This window comes from Staurois parvus, unplaced genomic scaffold (genome assembly GCF_062004578.1).
Source record: "Staurois parvus isolate SC_StPar_1 unplaced genomic scaffold, SC_StPar_1.0 ptg001698l, whole genome shotgun sequence".
NCBI lineage: Eukaryota > Metazoa > Chordata > Amphibia > Anura > Ranidae > Staurois > Staurois parvus.
In genome coordinates, this window is record NW_028319494.1 from 290098 (window position 1) to 310697 (window position 20600).

General features: G+C 41.3%; 1 protein-coding gene across 1 annotated transcript in view; it reads left to right on the forward strand.

Annotated features, from left to right (window-relative positions):
- LRP6 (LDL receptor related protein 6) overlaps positions 1 to 19519 on the forward strand; it is a 131707-nt gene extending 112188 nt beyond the window's left edge. Inside the window, exons 17-23 of the mRNA XM_089663487.1 lie at positions 1447 to 1572; positions 3248 to 3484; positions 4512 to 4622; positions 5106 to 5336; positions 10130 to 10266; positions 10370 to 10467; positions 12160 to 19519. Coding sequence (XP_089519613.1) covers positions 1447 to 1572; positions 3248 to 3484; positions 4512 to 4622; positions 5106 to 5336; positions 10130 to 10266; positions 10370 to 10467; positions 12160 to 12442 — 1223 coding nt within the window. The 3' untranslated portion in view covers positions 12443 to 19519. The remainder of the gene's footprint in view (positions 1 to 1446; positions 1573 to 3247; positions 3485 to 4511; positions 4623 to 5105; positions 5337 to 10129; positions 10267 to 10369; positions 10468 to 12159) is intronic.
- The last annotated feature ends 1081 nt before the right edge of the window (positions 19520 to 20600 follow it).

Here is a 20600-nt window from a genome sequence, read left to right on the forward strand (position 1 = left end):
GGCTGCGGACAGTTTGGTGGGGAGGGGGGTGATGTGAAGGGGGCAGAGGACACTGCTATGGGGAGGGCAGAGGGGCAGCCAACACTGCTATGGGGGGGAGCAGCAGACACTATAATGGAGGGGCAGAGGGCACTACAGTGTGGAGGCAATGTGGAGGAGGCAGAGGACACTGCTGGGGTAGGGGGAGAGCAGGGGGCAGACTGCACTACAGTGGTGGGGTGATGTGAAGGGGCAGAGGACAATGCTGGAGGGAGCGCAAAGGGGCAGAGTGCACTACATTGTGGTGGTTGATGTGAAAGGTCCAGAGAACCCTGTTATCGTGGTAGTTGGAAGGGCAGACACTACAGTGGGGATAGGGGGGGGGTCCCAATTTGAAAGGGGCAGGGTTGATGTGAAAGGGCCAGAGAACCCTGCTATGTTGGTAGTTGGAAGGGCAGAATCTACAGTGGGGGGGGTGTCACAGTTTGAAAGAAGCAGGGTACAGAGGGGAGGGGTGGTGGTGGGTCAAACAGAGGGGTAGAGGACACTATAGTAGGGGGATGGTGATGTGAAGGGCAGCAGAGTATACTACTGTGACGTGATGTAATGTTCATGCTATCCTTTTATTGGGGGCTTGATGGTGGGTTGTTTTTTTTTTTTTTTAAAAGGCTTTCCCTGTGGTTGCTCATATGAGGAATTGGGGGTTCCAGTATCCCCAGGACCATGATCCTTAGGAAAGAAAATTGTCAATCTCTAATGGATTTAGAAAATTTTAAAGTAGAGCTAAAAGCATGTTACTGTCATCATTTGTTGGCAGATGGCAATTGGTTTGTAAGCTTTACTTCAGAATGTTGGATAAACACCTTTTTTTTAAAAAAAAAAAGCAAAACTAAAAGCAATATATTTTTTATTTTGGATAGAGTAAGAATTTGTTTTTGCCATTGTGTCCCATTGGGGAGATTTCCCTTCGCTTTCTGTCTCATTGCCAAAACAGGAAGTGAGATGAAATCTCTCCAAAGTGAGGGAATCCCAGGGTGTGACCAGAACTAGTGTCCCATTTGGAAGGTTCCCCTCTATTCCTGTTTTGGTGTCAACCCAAATTTTGGCTTTTTCTTTTACTCTTCCTTTTGATAACTGGAAATAGAATAGCCTGAATCCCACTAACTGGGACACACAGGACATTAAAAACCTAACAGGGATCCTAATCTTTTCACTCAATATCCAAAATTTAAAAAAAAAAATGCCTTTTAATTACACTTTAAAACATGTTTTTGGCTGAAAAGTTTTCTCATTGCATCTTGTTCTGACAGGAAGTTTGGGTAACGCTCCCTGACAGGAGCACAGACTGCAATAAAAACCTTAGCAAGTCTCTAACCTGTTTCACACTGTCCAAAATAAGTTTTATCATGCTTTGCAAACCTGACATAATATAGGATTTGTTTTCATGTTTTTCTTCTGTTTTTGCAGAGGAGCATCCATGTTCTCAGGATAACGGTGGCTGTTCCCACATTTGTATTGTAAAGGGAGATGGAACAACTCGCTGCTCCTGCCCCATGCACCTGGTGCTTCTCCAAGATGAGCTGTCTTGTGGAGGTAGGAAGCTGCTTCCCGTCATGGGGATATCTGCTGTTCTGTGGGAATTGGAAGGTTTCTTGTGAATATGGAATATGTAGAACATCTACACTGTGGATTGTGCTGTTTGATCATAAAGACATTTACCTAGAGCAGGGGTAGGCAGCTTTAAAGAGGTGGAGATCTACCTGAACAACATGGGAGAAGTCAAAGATCACGAGGCGGCACAGTGTTGTCTCTTCACACCTGATTTAAACAACTAATTGCCATACTACCATGTTGCAGTCGTGTACATTGTACACAATCATGGGCCTAAATCAGGTAATGAGGAGGCAATATGTTGTCTCCTCACTTCCTGTCCTCCCTTATAAGGCTGTGCTGCGGTTTACCTGCACCGTGCGTGCAGTACAAGTGCACCTGCGGCTTTCCTGGGTTAGCTGCGCTTTGCCATAGACTTCTATTATATCCTGTGGGTTTGGTGCTCTTTCAGGAGTTTTGGTGCGCTTTTAGAAAGTGCACCAAACCCGCAGGATGTAATTGACGTCTATGGCTAAGCGCTGCTTACCCGCATTAAAGCTGCCGGTACACTGCACTGCACCGCACCCATGGCATTTGTAAACCGTAGTGCATCAGTGTGAAAGCAGTCCTAAACTATTGTGCCCAGTATATTACTTTACACTGACCTGAAGATCTCTTCTTTCCTGCTACTGGCACCACTCTGGAAACCGCTAGCCGGGATAAGAGGTGGAATGCAATATCACTCCGCATGGGAAAGGGGCTAGCACTACAGAGGAGGCATCGGCTTATGCAGCTCTTGCTCCCTACACATTTCCAACTTCACAAGTAGTCACTTTGCATTGCACTTTGTTTAATCCCCTGGGATGGTGGGTCAGCAAGCCCAGATCGTGATCTACCAGTCACCTGGCCATGATCTACTTGTTGCTGATCCCCGGCTTACAGTTTAATCATACTTAAAGCTGAACTCCAGCCTTTGCTTCTGTCTTGCACAGTTGTACAGGCTCCTCTCCTGTGCTGAAAATATTTACTTTGATTTCACTGCACACTGTGAGCTTCTCACTTTATATTTTAAAAATATTAAGTTTGGCTTCTTCATACAAGGATTGCTTTTTTTTTTAATTAATGATTGGACTGCTGTAGGATAAGTATTTCTTTGAAAAGGTTAGTGGAAGGTGCTTATATTGTATAGTGCGAGAATTGAGAATTTTGCCTGAAAAAAGCTTGTCTAGGACAGCCTTTTTTCAAACTTAAGTAGCAGGGACCCCTAAAATAACAGAAGTCTCAAGGAACCCTTGCTAATAAAAATATTTTCAGTAATAATAAAATAGTGAGCTACATAATTAATGGCAGAGTCAAAAGAAATACAGAAAGTGAAAACTGCAATGTTCCCTCACATTGGTGGTCAGTGAAGCATTCATTAGTGAACGTTCACACTAGTGCACAAGGGGAGAAATTCTCTTTAGCTTAAAAGATCAGTGAAATTAGTGCTTACTTATCTGAGCTGCAGAAATTGCGATTTGCAACCTCTATATGAACCCTGGTTGAGAGGGCCTGTTCTAAGAGGAAAGGAGGATTTGGCAGTAGAAATTATGCAGTGTTAATTCGCATCTTCACATGTCACATTTGAGAGTTGCAGGTCATGAGATCCCTGGTTTTAATATTGTGTGTTCTTTTTTAGAACCCCCAACCTGTTCCCCTCAGCAGTTCACCTGCTACACGGGGGAGGTAGATTGTATCCCTGCTGAGTGGCGATGTGATGGTTTCACGGAGTGTGTGGATCACAGTGACGAGCAAAACTGCCCTATGTGTTCTGATACCCAGTTTCAGTGCGCCAGCGGGCAGTGTATAGAGTCCTCACGAAGATGTAATGGTGATGCAAACTGCCAGGACAAGTCTGACGAGAAGAACTGTGATGGTACGTGCCAATAATACAGAGAATACAACACACCTAGCCCAGAATGGTCTTTATAATTATTTATGCTGTGTGATTAGCTCATACAATTTGAGAGCTATTCAGATCTAGTAGGTTCTTTCCTTTCCCTTTCCCTTTTCCTTTCCCTTTCCCTTTCCCTTTCCCTTTCCCTTTCCCTTTCCCTTTTCCTTTCCCTTTCCCTTTCCCTTTTCCTTTCCCTTTTCCTTTTCCTTTTCCTTTTTCTTTCTCTTTTCTTTCTTTCTCCCAGTGCGAATGACAGATCCAGCCCTGAGTTCCGAGCCTGCTCAGCAAGACGGCCCTGGGGACACACTCACCCCCACCATAATTTCCACTCGCCAATGCGAGGAGGCGAGTGGAAATTTCAAGGCCTTCCCTATCATTTACATTTAGATTTCGACCAGATAATCTCCCTGCAGATAACTAAATAAGGCCAGAGATACAGCACAGGCGTGGCGTACCTCTGTAAGTAGGTCTTGATTACTGCAAATTTCCAAAACCAACAACTGGTGGTAATTCTTTAAGAATTTGTCACTGTCATAGCAATAGATTCTAAAAGGGGCAGTAGTAAGAACTAACTGAATTGGCAGCACATACCAGTAATGTTACCCACACTGATGCAAATTCTCGCCTGGATTAGGCGCAGGTACTTCTTAAGGGGACAATCTTCAGAAAAGTGGCATTGGAGTCATTATGAATTCCCCGGAGTATTATAAATGAGACCTATTTATGGGAATCAGCACCTCCTTTCTCCTGCTGGTGATCCCTTTAGTGATAAAGATCTTTATAAAGCAATAAGGACCTCCTTTCTCCTGCTGATGATCCCTCTATTGATGATTAATAATCTATAGATGGTAATCAGGACCCTCTTCAGTCTGCTTGCAATCCCTCTAGTGCTGCATCTCAGAATTTTCATTTCCCCCCTGGGAGACCCACACTGCTCATTTTTCAATGATCTTATTGGTCATATATCTGTGTAAATACTGAAAATTGCTGATTCTTATCTTCTCAGAAATCTGCACACCAGACCAGTTTCACTGCGGCAGTGGACAGTGCATCAGCAAACATCGGCGGTGCGACCACAAGCGAGACTGTAGCGACAGCTCTGATGAACTGGGTTGCTGTAAGTGATCCGCAAGTCACTGTACAAAAATATAAAACTGGTTAATTTAGGTATTCCAGCAAAATTCTGCTCAACCAGTGTAATGACCTGAAATCTCACTTTATTTCAGAACCCCACATAGCAGCCGCAGGTTTAAAATTGATATGCAGTAGGAAAGACTACTCTGTAAATTGATTGCAGAGCAGAGGGTGGGGGTGTGGAGGAAGTTTTTTGGGCTATGTGAAGGAGAGGGCCCAGGGTGAGTAACAGCAGTGTGGTGATAGTGGAAGTGCAGGAGGTGGGGCAAGAACTGCATTTTTGTCACCCCCTTATGTTAGGCAGCTAGAAAGCAAATTGGTGGTGTGTGCGGGGAATCACAAAAGTATTTAGCATCATTATACAATCTGTGGCAGGTAATACTTGTATGTATTTAATTTAACTATTTGACTGGTTTTGGTCTTTAATTTGCTGTAATCTGACATTACACTTTTTTGATCCTTCTAGACCCTACAGAAGAACCACCTCCACCCTCAACCAACACCATTGGCTCTATCATTGGGGTTATTCTTACGGTTTTCGTGGTGGGCGGAGTTTACTTTGTGTGTCAGCGTGTGCTGTGTCCCCGCATGAAAGGTGATGGAGAGACCATGGCTAATGACTATGTTGTGCATGGGCCAGCCTCTGTACCGCTGGGTTATGTCCCCCATCCCAGCTCCCTTACTGGATCGCTACCTGGTGAGGAACATGTGTTTTGTGTTTGTATATTTGTATCCAGTGCACCTAGCTGAGCGAAACAGAAAATAAAATCCTTCAATGGGGTCATTTGTTCGGGCAATACATGATTGAGAGGTTTGGCCTCCTTTTGAAGAGATTTCTTTTATTTGGATGAGCCTGGAAATTTGCCTTAATGGGTAATATTGAAGCACTATTGCTCCTTTTAAGAAGGAATGTTTATCTCATGAATGAGGCTAGATGTTTTAATCAGGCTATGCATTTTGATAGTTTTCAAATCCGGCCCCCTGAAAAACCTTCCCTTGTGCATCAGCAACCATCCAAACCGTCTCCTATTACATCAAGTGAAGGAGGATTCAGTTTTGGGCAAATGTATATTTGGGTAAAATTTTCAAACCACCTTGATCCTTTACAGATCTTGAGACCATCTGTACTCTGTACATGAAGTGGTCACTTGCTTGCACCAATAATGCTAGTATGATGCTACTGTCTCCTCTCAAGAATGGCCAACTAAAGCTGGCCATAGATGTGTAGGATTTCAAATGAAAATTCTTAGGAAAACAAGATTCTAAATTTCTCTAAACATTAGTGGATTAAATCCACGTTAATTTTTTGAAAGCAGTGACGAGGAGTAGGACAGAAAATTTTATCGATTGAACAAATTTCTGTTCATTCTAAAATCAAATGTTGAAAGAAAATTAAATCTTTAAAACCATAATTGAATGTTCTTAGAATATTCTGACATTTTTTCTTAAGACTTTTCCTCAGAATTTTAGTTCAACATTCTATCCATCTATGACCAGCTTTAGGCAGCCCATGTATTGGTATTCTCCCCCCCCCCCCCCCCAACTAGTAGGTTGAAAGAAAAAAAAAAAAGACCCAATTTCCCCCATCTACACATTCAAGGTGGGGGGGTGGGGGGTGGGAAATCGCCCAGCAGAGCTATTGTGTTCTGACAGCAGGGAGACTTCACTGCTGTAAGAATGCAATGATCAGTGCTGCTGGACATAGCCGGCAGCGCTGACTGCAGAACTTTTACAACGGACTAGCTTTACAGAAGTTGATCTGTAGATTGACTTCTGTGCAACCAGTCTGCCCCATGTATGGATCAAAATTTGACCGGTAACTGCTGTAGCAGACAAATTTTGATCCACATCTGGCTGGCTTTAACTGTAGGTTACATCTAAAATGTTTTGTTATATCCCCCACATGAAGATCCCTGCATAGAGGAATTATAGGTGGAGCGCTCATGCTGGCAGGGTGTATAGACTGTGTTTGCTCTGTGGCCCTTTGTTGTGGCTTTTATATTTGATTTCTTCTGAGGATGTAGCCAGTATCTTATTGCAGAAATCAATGAACAGCCACATCTGACCCCCTGTGAAGCTATTGTGGAAGTCAGTGGAGTCATGTTACATCCCTGCTTAGGGACACAATGTGTGGAGTGGAGCTCTCCTCCTGCCCTCTGGGCTTTTCCTTTAACTGCCTCTAGTGTGTGTGTGTACACCAGCATTTTCTTACAGAAATGTTCCCAAAACGTTAGCTGTTCACATCCCACCAATCATATCTTTTCTCAGGTCTAGGTGTGCCATCTGAAAACCTGCAGTTTATTTGTGCTGAATTTCTGCATGATACCATTTTAGCATGGAGATTAGGGAAACCCTTAAATATGTGGCTAACAATAGTTTTTGGGGGTTTTGTTTGCTTCTTAAGGATTTCATACAATAACAAGTCCTAAGCATTTTATGTATTCAAGTTAGACTCTATCATTGGTTCATAGATATAAAGAGTAGTTGAGCCAATGCTCTAGATCAGTGGTGGGCAACCTTTTTTTTCAACTGAGCCAAATCTCGCCAAAACCATGATTGAAATTTATTTTGAGAGCCACATTTTTAAAACTGAAAATACATCCCCCATATAGTAATTCATCCCCCATAGTAATTCATCCCCCATATAGTAATTCATCCCCCATAGTGTAATTCATCCCCCATAGTAATTCATCCCCCATATAGTAATTCATCCCCCATAGTAATTCATCCCCCATATAGTAATTCATCCCCCATAGCAATTCATCCCCCGTATAGTATTTCATCCCCCGTATAGTATTTCATCCCCCATATAGTATTTCATCCCCCATATAGTATTTCATCCCTCATATAGTATTTCATCCCTCATATAGTATTTCATCCCCCATATAGTATTTCATCCCTCATATAGTATTTCATCCCCCCATATAGTATTTCATCCCTCATATAGTATTTCATCCCCCCATATAGTATTTCATCCCTCATATAGTAATTCATCCCTCATATAGTATTTCATCCCCCCATATAGTATTTCATCCCTCATATAGTAATTCATCCCTCATATAGTATTTCATCCCCCCATATAGTATTTCATCCCCCCATATAGTATTTCATCCCTCATATAGTAATTCATCCCTCATATAGTATTTCATCCCCCCATATAGTATTTCATCCCCCCATATAGTATTTCATCCCTCATATAGTAATTCATCCCTCATATAGTATTTCATCCCCCCATATAGTATTTCATCCCTCATATAGTAATTCATCCCTCATATAGTATTTCATCCCCCCATATAGTATTTCATCCCCCCATATAGTATTTCATCCCTCATATAGTAATTCATCCCTCATATAGTATTTCATCCCCCCATATAGTATTTCATCCCCCCATATAGTATTTCATCCCCCCATATAGTATTTCATCCCTCATATAGTAATTCATCCCTCATATAGTATTTCATCCCCCCATATAGTATTTCATCCCCCCATATAGTATTTCATCCCTCATATAGTAATTCATCCCTCATATAGTATTTCATCCCTCATATAGTATTTCATCCCCCCATATAGTATTTCATCCCTCATAAAGTAATTCATCCCTCATATAGTAATTCATCCCCCATATAGTATTTCATCCCTCATATAGTATTTCATCCCCCCATATAGTATTTCATCCCTCATATAGTAATTCATCCCTCATATAGTATTTCATCCCCCCATATAGTATTTCATCCCCCCATATAGTATTTCATCCCTCATATAGTAATTCATCCCTCATATAGTAATTCATCCCTCATATAGTATTTCATCCCTCATATAGTATTTCATCCCCCCATATAGTATTTCATCCCCCCATATAGTATTTCATCCCTCATAAAGTAATTCATCCCTCATATAGTATTTCATCCCCCACAGTACTATTCCCCCCCCCCCCCCCTTCTAGTAAGCCAAGTCCCCCGTGTCAATTCACTTACCTTTTGCGTTCCTCTCGCTGTCTTCCCGCGCCGTTCGGGTCTTCAGGGCGGACTGTGAGAGGAGCCTAGCTCCCCTCCCCTCACGTTCGGCACGCTGCCCCGCCTACACACATCCTGACAGCCACATCCGCAGGCCGGATTAAAAGGTCCACGCGGACTTTTGGGGCTGCCAACCGAGAGGAGGCAGGGGAGCGGCCGACCGAGAGGAGGGAGGGGAGCAGGCGCCCGGCACACAGAAGAGCCGCATTAGACTGGGTAAAGAGCCGCATGTGGCTCGCGAGCCGCGGCTTGCCGACCACTGCTCTAGATCAAATAATTGCATATTACTAGTTATACAAATCTAACTATCAAAGACTTCCTTGTAGTGAAAAATTATCTTATAGAAGGTTTCCATAATATATTCCCATTCAAATCATTTATTTTTCTTGATCTTAGTCTAACTTATTATAAGATTACTTGGTGATACTGTCATTGCCTTGCTTTATAACCTTATTTCTGATGTGGGGCTGACAATGCTATTCAGCCACTATTCAAATAGCTAGTGCCCCAAGCACTGTCAATGCCCAGAAGCTGTGCTGGACAAAAGCGTCCTAAGTGCCCAACACTTCTTGCATGCATAATTCATTATGCGTGAAAAAAGTACTTGGCACTTTAGAGGCTTTGTGAGATGCGCATGTGCTTTATTTGTTCAGGAGCTATTTAGCTGTAATTGTTTAGAAGCTGGTGTTCAGTTGCCTTGGAAATTTTGGGCATAGTTCACTTCTGGTAGTTTTCAAGAGCTGCTCTGTTAAACGTCCACCAACCGCAGTGTTAAGATATGCAAGATAATTGCAGTCAGGTAACTGTGTTGAAAATACACTTTAAAAGGTGAAGGCTTCTTCAGGGCTTGAGCAGTCGATGTTAATAAAATCAGAACAGAATGCACTAGGGGACCTGTGTTAAGGCTTAATGAAGACTAACATTTCTTGTCACTAAAGGCAATTGAGTTATGGGTGTGACCCACCACAATTTTATTTACTGATTTCACATAAAAGAATCGTTTGTGTACAAATGTATTTTGTACTTTTGAAAAGTGGGGCTTCCTGTGTCACCTTCAGTCATTGAGCAATGAATATGCATCTTCTGGTCTATCGAGTGAGCAAGATGCTAAACCAGGAAGTATCCTGATCAGCAGAGCTGTGTCTATCGCAGAATGCTGGCCAAAATTACAATTCCTTTGCAAAAAAACTCTAAACGTATGTATTGCAACTGTGCGTTTGGCTTTTTGCCTGGAGTTCAACTTTAATATTTTCTCATCAGTTCAGAAGCTGTAGTTAACTCTTACTCTGCCCTAATCATTGAAGTTATAGTCCGCATTGCTTAGTTTTATTGAGCCATAATTGGCCTTCAGTGATGGGATACACATTTCACATTAAATATGGTGGTGATAGTTTGATATTCTATAAAGTAATCTCAACCACTTAGAAGATCCAGAGCTTCTACTTCTATCATCTGATTGTCATATCTCTCTATTCAGGCATGTCACGAGGCAAGTCTGTCATCAGCTCACTGAGTATTATGGGTGGGAGTAGCGGACCTCCTTATGATCGTGCTCATGTGACCGGAGCATCATCTAGCAGTTCTTCCAGCACCAAAGGAACATATTTCCCACCTGTGAGTTTTCTCTACTGCTGTAGTTTTTTTTTATTTGCTGCTAAAAATGCACATTTAACATTTTTGCTTTTTTTTTTTTTCCCCCTATCTCCTTAAATTGTAGATTTTGAATCCTCCTCCTTCCCCAGCCACAGAGCGTTCACATTACACTATGGAGTTTGGATATTCATCAAACAGCCCATCCACACACAGATCGTACAGGTAAGCTCCAGATGGGAGTTCTCATCTTTCCCTCATGTTCTAGTATTCAGTGGGCCCTTACTGTATGCAGTTTTTTTTCCCATTCCTTTTGTGCCATCTCTTTAAGAAATGTTGCCACTGATTGGGGAAAGTCACACTTCCTGGCTTTTCTTATCATGTGATCACTGTAATTGACTATCACAGGGATCAGGAGCCCTAGTTGGAGATCTTTTACCTCGTTGCTGTTCTGGTGACCACACAACATGAGGGGATACCTCCTTCCTCAAACAAGGACAGAGAAAGCAACAAAGCCCTAATAATATTTTCACCCTTCCTCACTCTGTTTAAAGTGTCTTACTTGTACAGTAAAGGACCACAGGCTGCAGGTTTTAGGCTGCTACATTCAGGTGATTGGACACTGACCAAGCTTTTGAACACTGCTCCTGGCCATACCCCTATAATCCCCTCCCACTCCATGGGACCTCGTATTTTTGCTAGTATCTTCAGGTGAAAAACTTGTCCAAAGTTTTTCTACGCTTAACCATTTTCCTTATTTTTGATTTATAGTCAACTTTCCACTGCCTTATTCTATAGTTTTAGCTAGGATAGCATCCAGATTGGTGTAATCTCAGTGTTGGGAACTGTACCTGGATCTCACGCTGTTGGGATGGCCTCTGATGTTGCTTGGGTCACTGGATCCTTCTTTTGAGTGTTCACCTTGGTGCTGAGTGGGGAGCTATTCATGTCCAGGGTCATGGTCCATTCCTCTAGTTACCAGCTCCTGAAGCCTCCTCCATGGTACTGCCCTTCTTGTTAACCAAAGCTGGACCCAAACAAGGATCAGCAACATGAAAAGGTGTAAGACAGGTTTGTCGTGATTATCGAACCAATGCTGTAGCTTTATAGTAGATATAAGACTCCGTCTTTAAATAAGTGCACTGCAACTAATGGAAATATTAAGTTCATCTTTAGAACATGAACCATCTCTAAACCATTTTTTGTCCCAGGAGGTAGTTGTGTCTGTACCTCCAAAAGACAGGTTCAAGGTTTCCATTGAAACCTGTTCACTGTACCAAAACCCAACAAGGGTTTTTGTCATATCCTGGACCTAAACTTCCTAAACAAATACCTTTAAAATTACAACGTTTTGCATGAAATACTTGGCATCCATAGACATCTATGATGCCTTTCTTCAGCACTCTGAAAGGACAGGTTTAGGCCTTTGCAGAGGGTGTGTCCTCAAAAGCTTCCCAGTGTCCAATCGCCTGACGGTACCAGTCTATAACCATGGTCTATGAATGTTCAGCCATTGTACAGTTTTTTGCTCCAAGATATGGTACTAATGGGCAAGTCAAAATTCCTTTTTTTTCCTTGCAATTTTCAGCATTTTATCTGTCATAATACCTGAAAAAGAGGTTTAAAGCTCCAAAAACTTGTATTTTTAAAACATTTTGGTTAGCCACTAATCACTTTTTGCTTTCCCCACCTTGGTATTTGCCTAAAATTCAGCTTTAAGCAGAATTGTTTGTGATCCTCTTGTTCTTGTGAAGCAGCAAATTCCTGCATGATCTAAAAATGCTTAAACTTGTAGTTGCAGTTGGAGTATTTAGGACCCTTTAGCTTTTGGGATATGGATATATGTAAAATAGGCACAGAAACACAGTGTAGTTTGTTTGCAATACCGTGTTGATGGTTTTTGCTTTCTCTCTTCAGTTATCGACCATACAGCTACCGCCATTTTGCTCCTCCCACCACGCCATGCAGCACAGACGTGTGCGATAGTGACTATACCCCCAGCCACCGCCTGACCTCAACCACAGCGAAAGGCTACACCAGTGATCTCAACTATGACTCAGAACCGGTCCCACCTCCACCGACCCCACGCAGTCAGTACCTGTCTGCTGAGGAGAGCTGCCCGCCATCCCCTTACACAGAACGCAGTTACTCTCATCACTTATATCCACCGCCCCCCTCTCCTTGCACAGACTCTTCCTGAGATTCCAACCCCCCACTTGTATATACGCAAACCCTGTGGAGAGAGGGGGGTCCATGGAAAGCTTCATGTACAGTTCTATTTTCACAGAACTCTTCAGTGGCGAGCAAGGAGTTCAGCCAGTGGACCTATTTGTACATAATGAAAAAGGATATTTATATATTTTCTTAGATCACTCCATCATCCCTGTGCCATAAACCCAAAAACCCAGCTCATTCCCTCACCTATCCAATTTTTGTACAAAGGATTTTTGCTCTGCCAGTATATTGTACAAATATATATATAAATATCTATTTTTGCAACGTGAACACACAAAATGCCTTAAACGGATGCTGCGGAAGCAAAGAAGTCTTAATGCCAAAAAGATTCCGAGTGATTGTGAGCTACAGGAGACGTCTAAACTCAACTGGGGTAGGTGGCGGTATTCTGAGAGCAGCAGTTAGCACCAGTTCATCCTTCCTTGTGGCACTTCCTGGGTTGTCAATGTGTCTTTGACATTTGATTTGTTTCTAAGTTCAACAAGAAGAACACTAAACAGAAGCATTTTACCCATATAGAATTCTACTTTCCAAAGATGGTAAAATCTGTAATATGCCATGTGAACCAATTAGACTGCAAGATCAGAATGTTTTTATTATTGGGTTTTAACCGTTATACTCTGTTCTCTTCTGTGTTATTGGACAGGTCTACAGTGTTTTTACAAAAATGTGGGTTGCGCTGACTTAGATCAGGTTACTCCTAAGAGACTGGGTCCTGAGAACCTGCAGGGGCTCATCCTACACCACAGACTGCAAATGACAAGGCAAAAGTCCAGCTGTACTTCATGGAAATTCACAGGCTGGTAATTTTATTCATCTGGACAATAGAGTCCCTGATTGGGACCTCTTCCTCTGAAGAGGGGGGACCTCTTTGCCTTTATTATTCAAAGTTACCATCATTTGAATTTCCACGCAGTGCAGCAGTTCTTTTCCCTTGGATTTCTACAGTGTTATAACCTTTTACTGTGTAAATTTTAATTTTTTTATGTGTTTTGTTTTTTTTTTTTTTACTGTTTTTTAATTGTTGAAGAGACAGGGGCTCTTCCTGCCGTTAACCCAGGATTTTGCTCAGTGCGGGAGGCTTCCATAACTCTAAAGTGCCGTTGAAGTGAAGCACCTGCTCCCAACCTAGGACTGATTTTGGAACCTGGATAGGTTCAGCCTCTGTCAGTGACAAGCAACTTCATGATAAGGGTCCCCTTAAAACCGACATAGGCAGGTGGAATTTGGATGTTGCTGATCTTTTCCCGCGTGCTTCATTCAGGCAACAGTGTATGCATGTCCACATGAGAGGCATTTGCATCATTAGAAACTTGACACAGACCAAGAAATCCCAGATAGCACAGCGGAGACGTTAGATGAAGGTGTCCTATCATGTAGATGTTCTAATTTCAGCAGCATCAGAAGGAAGTTATCGAATGGCTGAGGACCTGAAATTTTAAGTTTTCTGTCAGTTATGAAATTAACACATCCCCCTTCCACTTGTTACAAGAAAAAAATAATAAAATGTTGTGTTGATAGTTATAGCACAGTGATGCTTGTTAGCTTGGCCATACATGATTTTTTTAAAAAAAAATAATTTTTTTTCCATTCAGTTAGGTTGCACGGAAAAAAAATGAGCCAATTCCTCCATCCACACATTCGAGGTGAATGGAGGAATCCTTCTGTCGTGCTATTGTGTTCTCATGACTGGGAGCCTTCCCCACTGTCTGAATACAATGATCAGTGTTGCTGGCTATAGCCAGTGGCACTGATCGTTCAAGAAATAACCCAACAGGTTGGTTGTACACAAATTGATCAATTGTTGATTGACTTGTGCACAACCAAGCCTGCCCCATACATGGTTTGAAACTTGGCTGGTCCCTGCTGAACCAGCTGAATTGTGATCCATGTATAGCCGGCTTTAGGGGATAGTTTGTACCTGTTTTCAGAAGCCTGCTGATCTGAGAAAAATATTTTAAGCTGTTTTATGACTTTTTCCCCACTTTTTGTCCTAGCACAGGTCCTGGAAATTCTATACTATCTGCTCTGTGACCCGCAAAATGAAATGTACCACTACTGTCATGTCAGAGATACATGCTGGGACAAACCACTAAAACCAGTGTGCAGGACTATTAACTGGAGCCTTCCAGCTTGCCTGTGCCTGTCAGATCACCAAAGTAGCTCGGTTTTGTGTTTAAAATGAACCTAAAGTGATCCAAAAGATGCCACAGGATCAGAACTATTTCACAGCAGGCAGCTCCTCTTAAATATTTTAGTTGGAATGTAGCCCCAAATCATGTAGTACTGTAGTATGCAAATTTCAGCCTGCTCTCCTGATAGACAACCTGCTGTCTCTGCAGTGGGTGGCTTCAGTGGCCATTAGAAAGATAAAGCTCAAGGCAGCTGGCCAGTATTTACATGCTAGATTACCCCACGAGTAAAGCTGACCTCTCTCCCATTATTTTAAACCACCAACATCTATGAAATGTTTATAGTAAAATATTTTAATATGGTTACTGACTTGCCTTTTGAGTTTCTATTTTTGCTAGTTTCATTGCTTTGGCTTGAAATCCTGCACCACCATTTTAAAAATTAAACTTAATCGGTGGCTGGCTTCTTCTTCCTTGTTCTCTGGGATAGCCCACCGATGGTGCCCCAACCGAAATCTTGTACATGTTCTGTATGAGATCTGAAATGGTTTATATATGCATTGTGAAGACTTATGCAAAGTAAGCTTCATTACGCCACCCAACACTCATTGCTGAAGCCATGGTAATGTATAAACAACAATTTGCACTAGCTTGCTTAAGGCCTGTGTGGGAGATCTGGAGTGGTTTGTTATTTATATGTTCCATGGCTTAATCTCTGCTTTACAAAAGAAAAAAAAGCCTTTTCCTTGACATCTAGCGGGATTTCACATAAAATCTTGTGAGCATTTGCTTTTTACCCAAAAGAGTTTTCTGGAAAGCACTGGTGACATAGCCTTCCCAGGGGACAGCTACCTCACCAGTGTCTTGCAAAATCTGGGAACAAAAGAAAAGCAAGTGTGATTTTATACCATTACTGTTTTAACATATGACCAAAACATGTTTACATGTTGTATAGGTTTGGGGGGAAAGGTCCGCTTTAAGCTTTTTGGGTCTGTCAGTAGATTATGTTTACGGTTTCATAGAATGGATTCTTGGATTACAGTATGTTCATTTTAACCCTTCTGTTGTCTGAGGTCTACTGGAGCTTACCCCGGTAGTCAAAGCCTGAAAAGTGTATTTTCTATTTTCCAAAGCTGCGAATGTTAAGTGTTTTTTTGTTTTGTTTTTTAATACCTTGTATGATGTAGATACTGTATTTGTATTTATAAACGCAAAATGTAACATTTTTCTAAAAGTGTATATCCCATTTATATATCCTTGCAGTATGTTCAGATAATTGCTTCGTGCAGTCACCAGAATGCAGGAGTTTAAAATGTGTCCATTAGTATTGGGGTTATGAAGGGTTTTGTGACTGTTTTGCTTTGTAATTGCACATTTTATGTTTGGATTAGATACACACTTTCATCCTTTTATAGTGTTACAGGAAAATCCAGCCTATTGAATGGTGCATGACGGCAGAAAAGCTGTTAGTCCATCATTGTAATGTTGACCTTATAGGAGGTGGTTGTTGGACTGTAGGACAGCTGCTGGCAGTCCATGTCACCCACCCTCCCCTCCATTCCCACAATGCAGTTTTTACGCACTCCAGGAGTGTCTCCGTTCTTGGACTCTTATGACTGCTGAATCCTGTAGTGATGTTCAGGTTGGAGTATGAAGCCATAGCAGGCAGCAGGGGACACAGGCATCCAGCACTCCAATTGTTCAATACCCAAGAGTCCTACAAAAGTTGCAGCGTTGGAATGGGGAAGAGTCCAGAGACATGGGCCATCAGAGGAAGATTCGCTATAAGTAATAGACCATGATAAAAAGTTTATTTTGTTCATTAAAATGAAACTAAAACCATCAATGTAACAGTTTCCCAAAACCGTTACATTCAGCGCATGTCCTGAATGATACTCAGTTTCTTGTACTCTCAACGTAACTGTCAAGCCTTCAAATGGCTGGTGTCATAACTGATCACATGTGCAGCGCCATGACAACAGCAGATCAGAAACTAAGATGGTAGCTTCCTTGAATGTGAAGAACAGCAGGGTTTAGTTCCACTGTTATTTACAGAGATTTTAATTCTAGAAGACTACTCTTAAACCATGGATAGTTATCGGTGAAGAGCCAATTAGTACACACATCCATTGACTACAACAGGAAAAAGAGTTCTACAATTGCAGGATTCTGATGCTGGTCCCTAGGTTTTGCCCAGCCTTGTCCTAGCAAAGTAAAAGTTAGCCTGCAATGTTGGATGGACAAAAAACAACTGGCGTGTGCTGTCATTTTAAACCAAATTGTAAAATGTTTACAAAGTTGTTAGCGCATGCAGACCAGTGTATTTAATCCCTCATTCTTACGTCATGGGAGCACCTTGTATGTACCATGATACATAATAGTGTTTTTTTTTTTTTTGGTTTTTTTATATACTCGGGCATTGGTCACTAACAACTAAACCATTTTAATTCCTTCAAAGACATGGGGAAGTCGGACCTGTACCTTTTGCATATTCACATGTGCACCAGTACAAAAAGTTTACAGATACTGCTTGTATGAAATTACATTTTCATGTGTGTGCTTTTTTTTAATTTTTAATTTTTTTTTTTTATCGGAGCAGTTATTCTGCTCTTCAGAAACATTCCCTCTTGCTGATGGCATTTTTATTTACTTCCCTTTTTGCAAATAATAGTTTTGTGTTTTTTTAGATTACAAGATTTAGCCCTAGTTCACACGTGCTTTTTTTTTGCACTTTAAACTGCCAGATTCACATGAAATAAACTGTATTCCTATGGAGGGTGTTCACACGCTTGCAGTCCAGCTGTAGTGCGGTTTTGAAAAGGAGTCCTGTGCGAGTTTGGAGACCAAACTCATCCTGCTTGTTGGATGGATTTTCATATATAATTCTGTTGATCATTCTATTCTGCTTTATTGGAGAAACTAAAATGCAATGAGGTTTTGTGGTTCTGCTTGTCCTTGTTATATGAATCTCCAGCTACATAATCCTGTGAGGTTACTTCTATTACTTTTTGATAAAGGCACCCTGTCTTGCCCATTCAGAGCAATATGGCAGTGTCTGTGTAAGGACCTGTATCATCTGGTTTTGGGCTTGTGTTAAAGGCTTCAGTATGAGGTGCTTCTGAGATCATTCAGAATTCAAGAACAGATATATGTGGCTTGCAGTTGACCTCCTTCTGACCTACATTTGACCTGCTTCAAGTGGATTTTGCATTCCCATAGATTTGTATAGAAATGGAATACCTGCTTGAAGTAAAAGCCTGTCAACACATATTTGGTAACCTACCCCTGACCACCTTCTACTTACATCTTTAGTGCTTGACTGCCAATCCATCTTTAGAGAAAGTTGTTGCAAAATATCCAGCATTTTTCATGATCTTATTTCATGCAGGGCTCAGGGCTAGGCCCAAGCAGTGTTACATAAGTTCTCATGCATACTGGATGTTTTTACAGCGGCTGTTTTTGGCGTTTTTTTTTTCTACAACCAGTTAACTCCCCAGCATGTTATCCTGTGTTATCCATGCACACACAGACTGTAATCAATGGTTTTTGGCTGGAAAAAACCCCAGAACTAGTGGGTTTCTAGAGGAGTTTTGTAGCTGTAAAAATGCTCTAATGCTGTTAAAATGTGGCAAACTGGCATTTTTGTACAAATTCTTTTTTTTTTTTTTTTTTTAAGAAAACATTTGGTAAAATAAACAGCTAAAAAACACAAATGTAAAAGAAAGGTTAAACGCTAATGCAAAAAAACACTAAACGTAACTTGTCTTTACACAGCTAACATTACCAGCGTTATTAAAACGCCCAGTGTGCATGGAGCCTAATGGATAAACCAGATGGGCACCCCAGCAGGGGATCACTGTACAGGTGAGAAAAAAAAAGTTCTCGGGAGTTTTACAGACCCTAACATAACCCTGACTAGGCAAGGTGATACTGTCTCTTTATAATTTAGTGTAATTTCCATTTATTAGGAACTGCTGGGAATGAGCAAGGGCTATCACAAGGTCTCTGGTACTGTGAACTCTAGACCTCTGCTCACCTTTTTAGCTTAGGCTGCTTTCACACTTGAGCGTTTTGTGGCTTACATATTCTCAACAACAAATTCCATTCATTGCAATGGCCCCTGTTCACACTCGGCTGTGAACAGGGGCCATTGAACTTAATGGGATTTTGCTTTTTGCGCGTCTGAGTTTTGAGCTACAAAACACTTAGGTGTGAATGGAGCCATATTTCCCAACTCTTCTCTACTGCTCACTTTGGCTTTTTTTTCTGTAAAAAGTCTTCACTTCTGCTGAATACTCTTTTTAATACAGATGGAAAAAGGCCAACAGCGAGAGCAGGACTCACACAGGTTCTTCCATAGTTAATACATCCAGGCTGTCAATCACAGAAATGGTTTTGATAGATGGGTGCATTCTCAGTGACATATCTGGTGGCTAGTGCATGAATAGGGCCTCCAGTCCTACTTGTCATATTTCCTATTCAACTTCTTGAAACACTCACCTGTATATTACATGTAAGGCCTCCTTTTAATTATAAGGACAGTGATGGCTAATTCGTGTGTGCTATGACTACGCGAGAAAGATTAGATAGAGACGGCACTGATCCTATATAAATGTCGTATCTGTGTTCAAGCTTTAACTCTTTTCCACTTCCCATCTCCTGCTGCTGGTACGACAGATCTGCACAAGGATGTATTGTTTTATGCTATCGGCCAACATTTGGTCATCTCAGAGCCACTCATTCAAAGTTTTTCTTTTTCATATATTTTTTTTGTAAAATATGGGCTTTATTTGGAAGCTGTGTATAATTAAAAAAAAAAATCCAATGACCTTGTATAAAGTTTCATTATTACTGTAAGCCGAATTGTAACAAAGAATTAATTTTTATAATAAAACAAAAGCTTAAAACAGTGTTTTGAATATTGTTTTGGAGATGGTGTGACATTCTTGTATGCTAATGAATTACTAAACTTTAAAGTTATTGTATATGCACAATAATCTGTAGTGTGGATAGTAAACAAATTCGCTGCTTTGCAAACCTGGGAGACTGAAGCCTGGTAAAATGGCTGGTGCCAAAGAAAGGTTAGATTCCTGATGTTTTGAGGCAAAAGCCATTTGAGGGGGCTGGCTTTTTTTTTCTTTTTATATGCGTAGTGTCCAACATCCGGCTGAATCTCTGAGAAAAGTATATTATGAAGAATACAAAAAAAGCCTTTCGAGTTTAAAAAAAAAAAAAAGTTTTGTTACAATTTTAACATTTACCACAGGCAAACATTAGATCTTATCAAACAGTACCAGATTTGCCAACCTCCCAAAGTGAAATTTACTGATACGACACAGAGATTTACTAACAGAGCCAATTTTGTACTATTGAAACACAGAAGATTCACGGACAGCCAAAATGACCATTTTCGTTGCAAATACAAATATATTTAAGCTACAAACATGTAGCTAGTGCGACTAGCAACGTACATAAGGTATAACAAAAGGCAAACCTACTTCCCTTTTACATGAAGGTCAGGTTGATGTAAGGGAGAACTTTGTGCTGAGTTTTATTAGAATCTTCAAGGTTCCCCTTTACAGTGCAAGGGGGGAACTCTGGACCTTGATGTAAAAAGGGAACACTATGGACTCTGATGTAAGGAGGAATGCTGTGGACTCTGATGTAAATGGAAAATCTGATGTAAGCAAGTCCCTGGTTACCAGAGCCCCACCTTGCACAAGAGCCCACAGGTTTCCCCCGACTCCAGTGTTCCCCTTTACATCACAGTCCACAAGGTTCTCCTTTTACATCAATCATATAATACTGGTGCACAGAGGTGTGTTATCCAGAATATAGGTAAAAGTCAACCATAATAGTCAAGTGGCTGTGTGGGTGCTATACAGAGCCATGACCAAGAGAGTCCACAAAATAATCAAAGACTTTGGTGAAGGTAGTGGCTGCCTTCCTTTAGAGTGTTGCCAACTCTAAATAACAGAAGAAGAGAGAAAA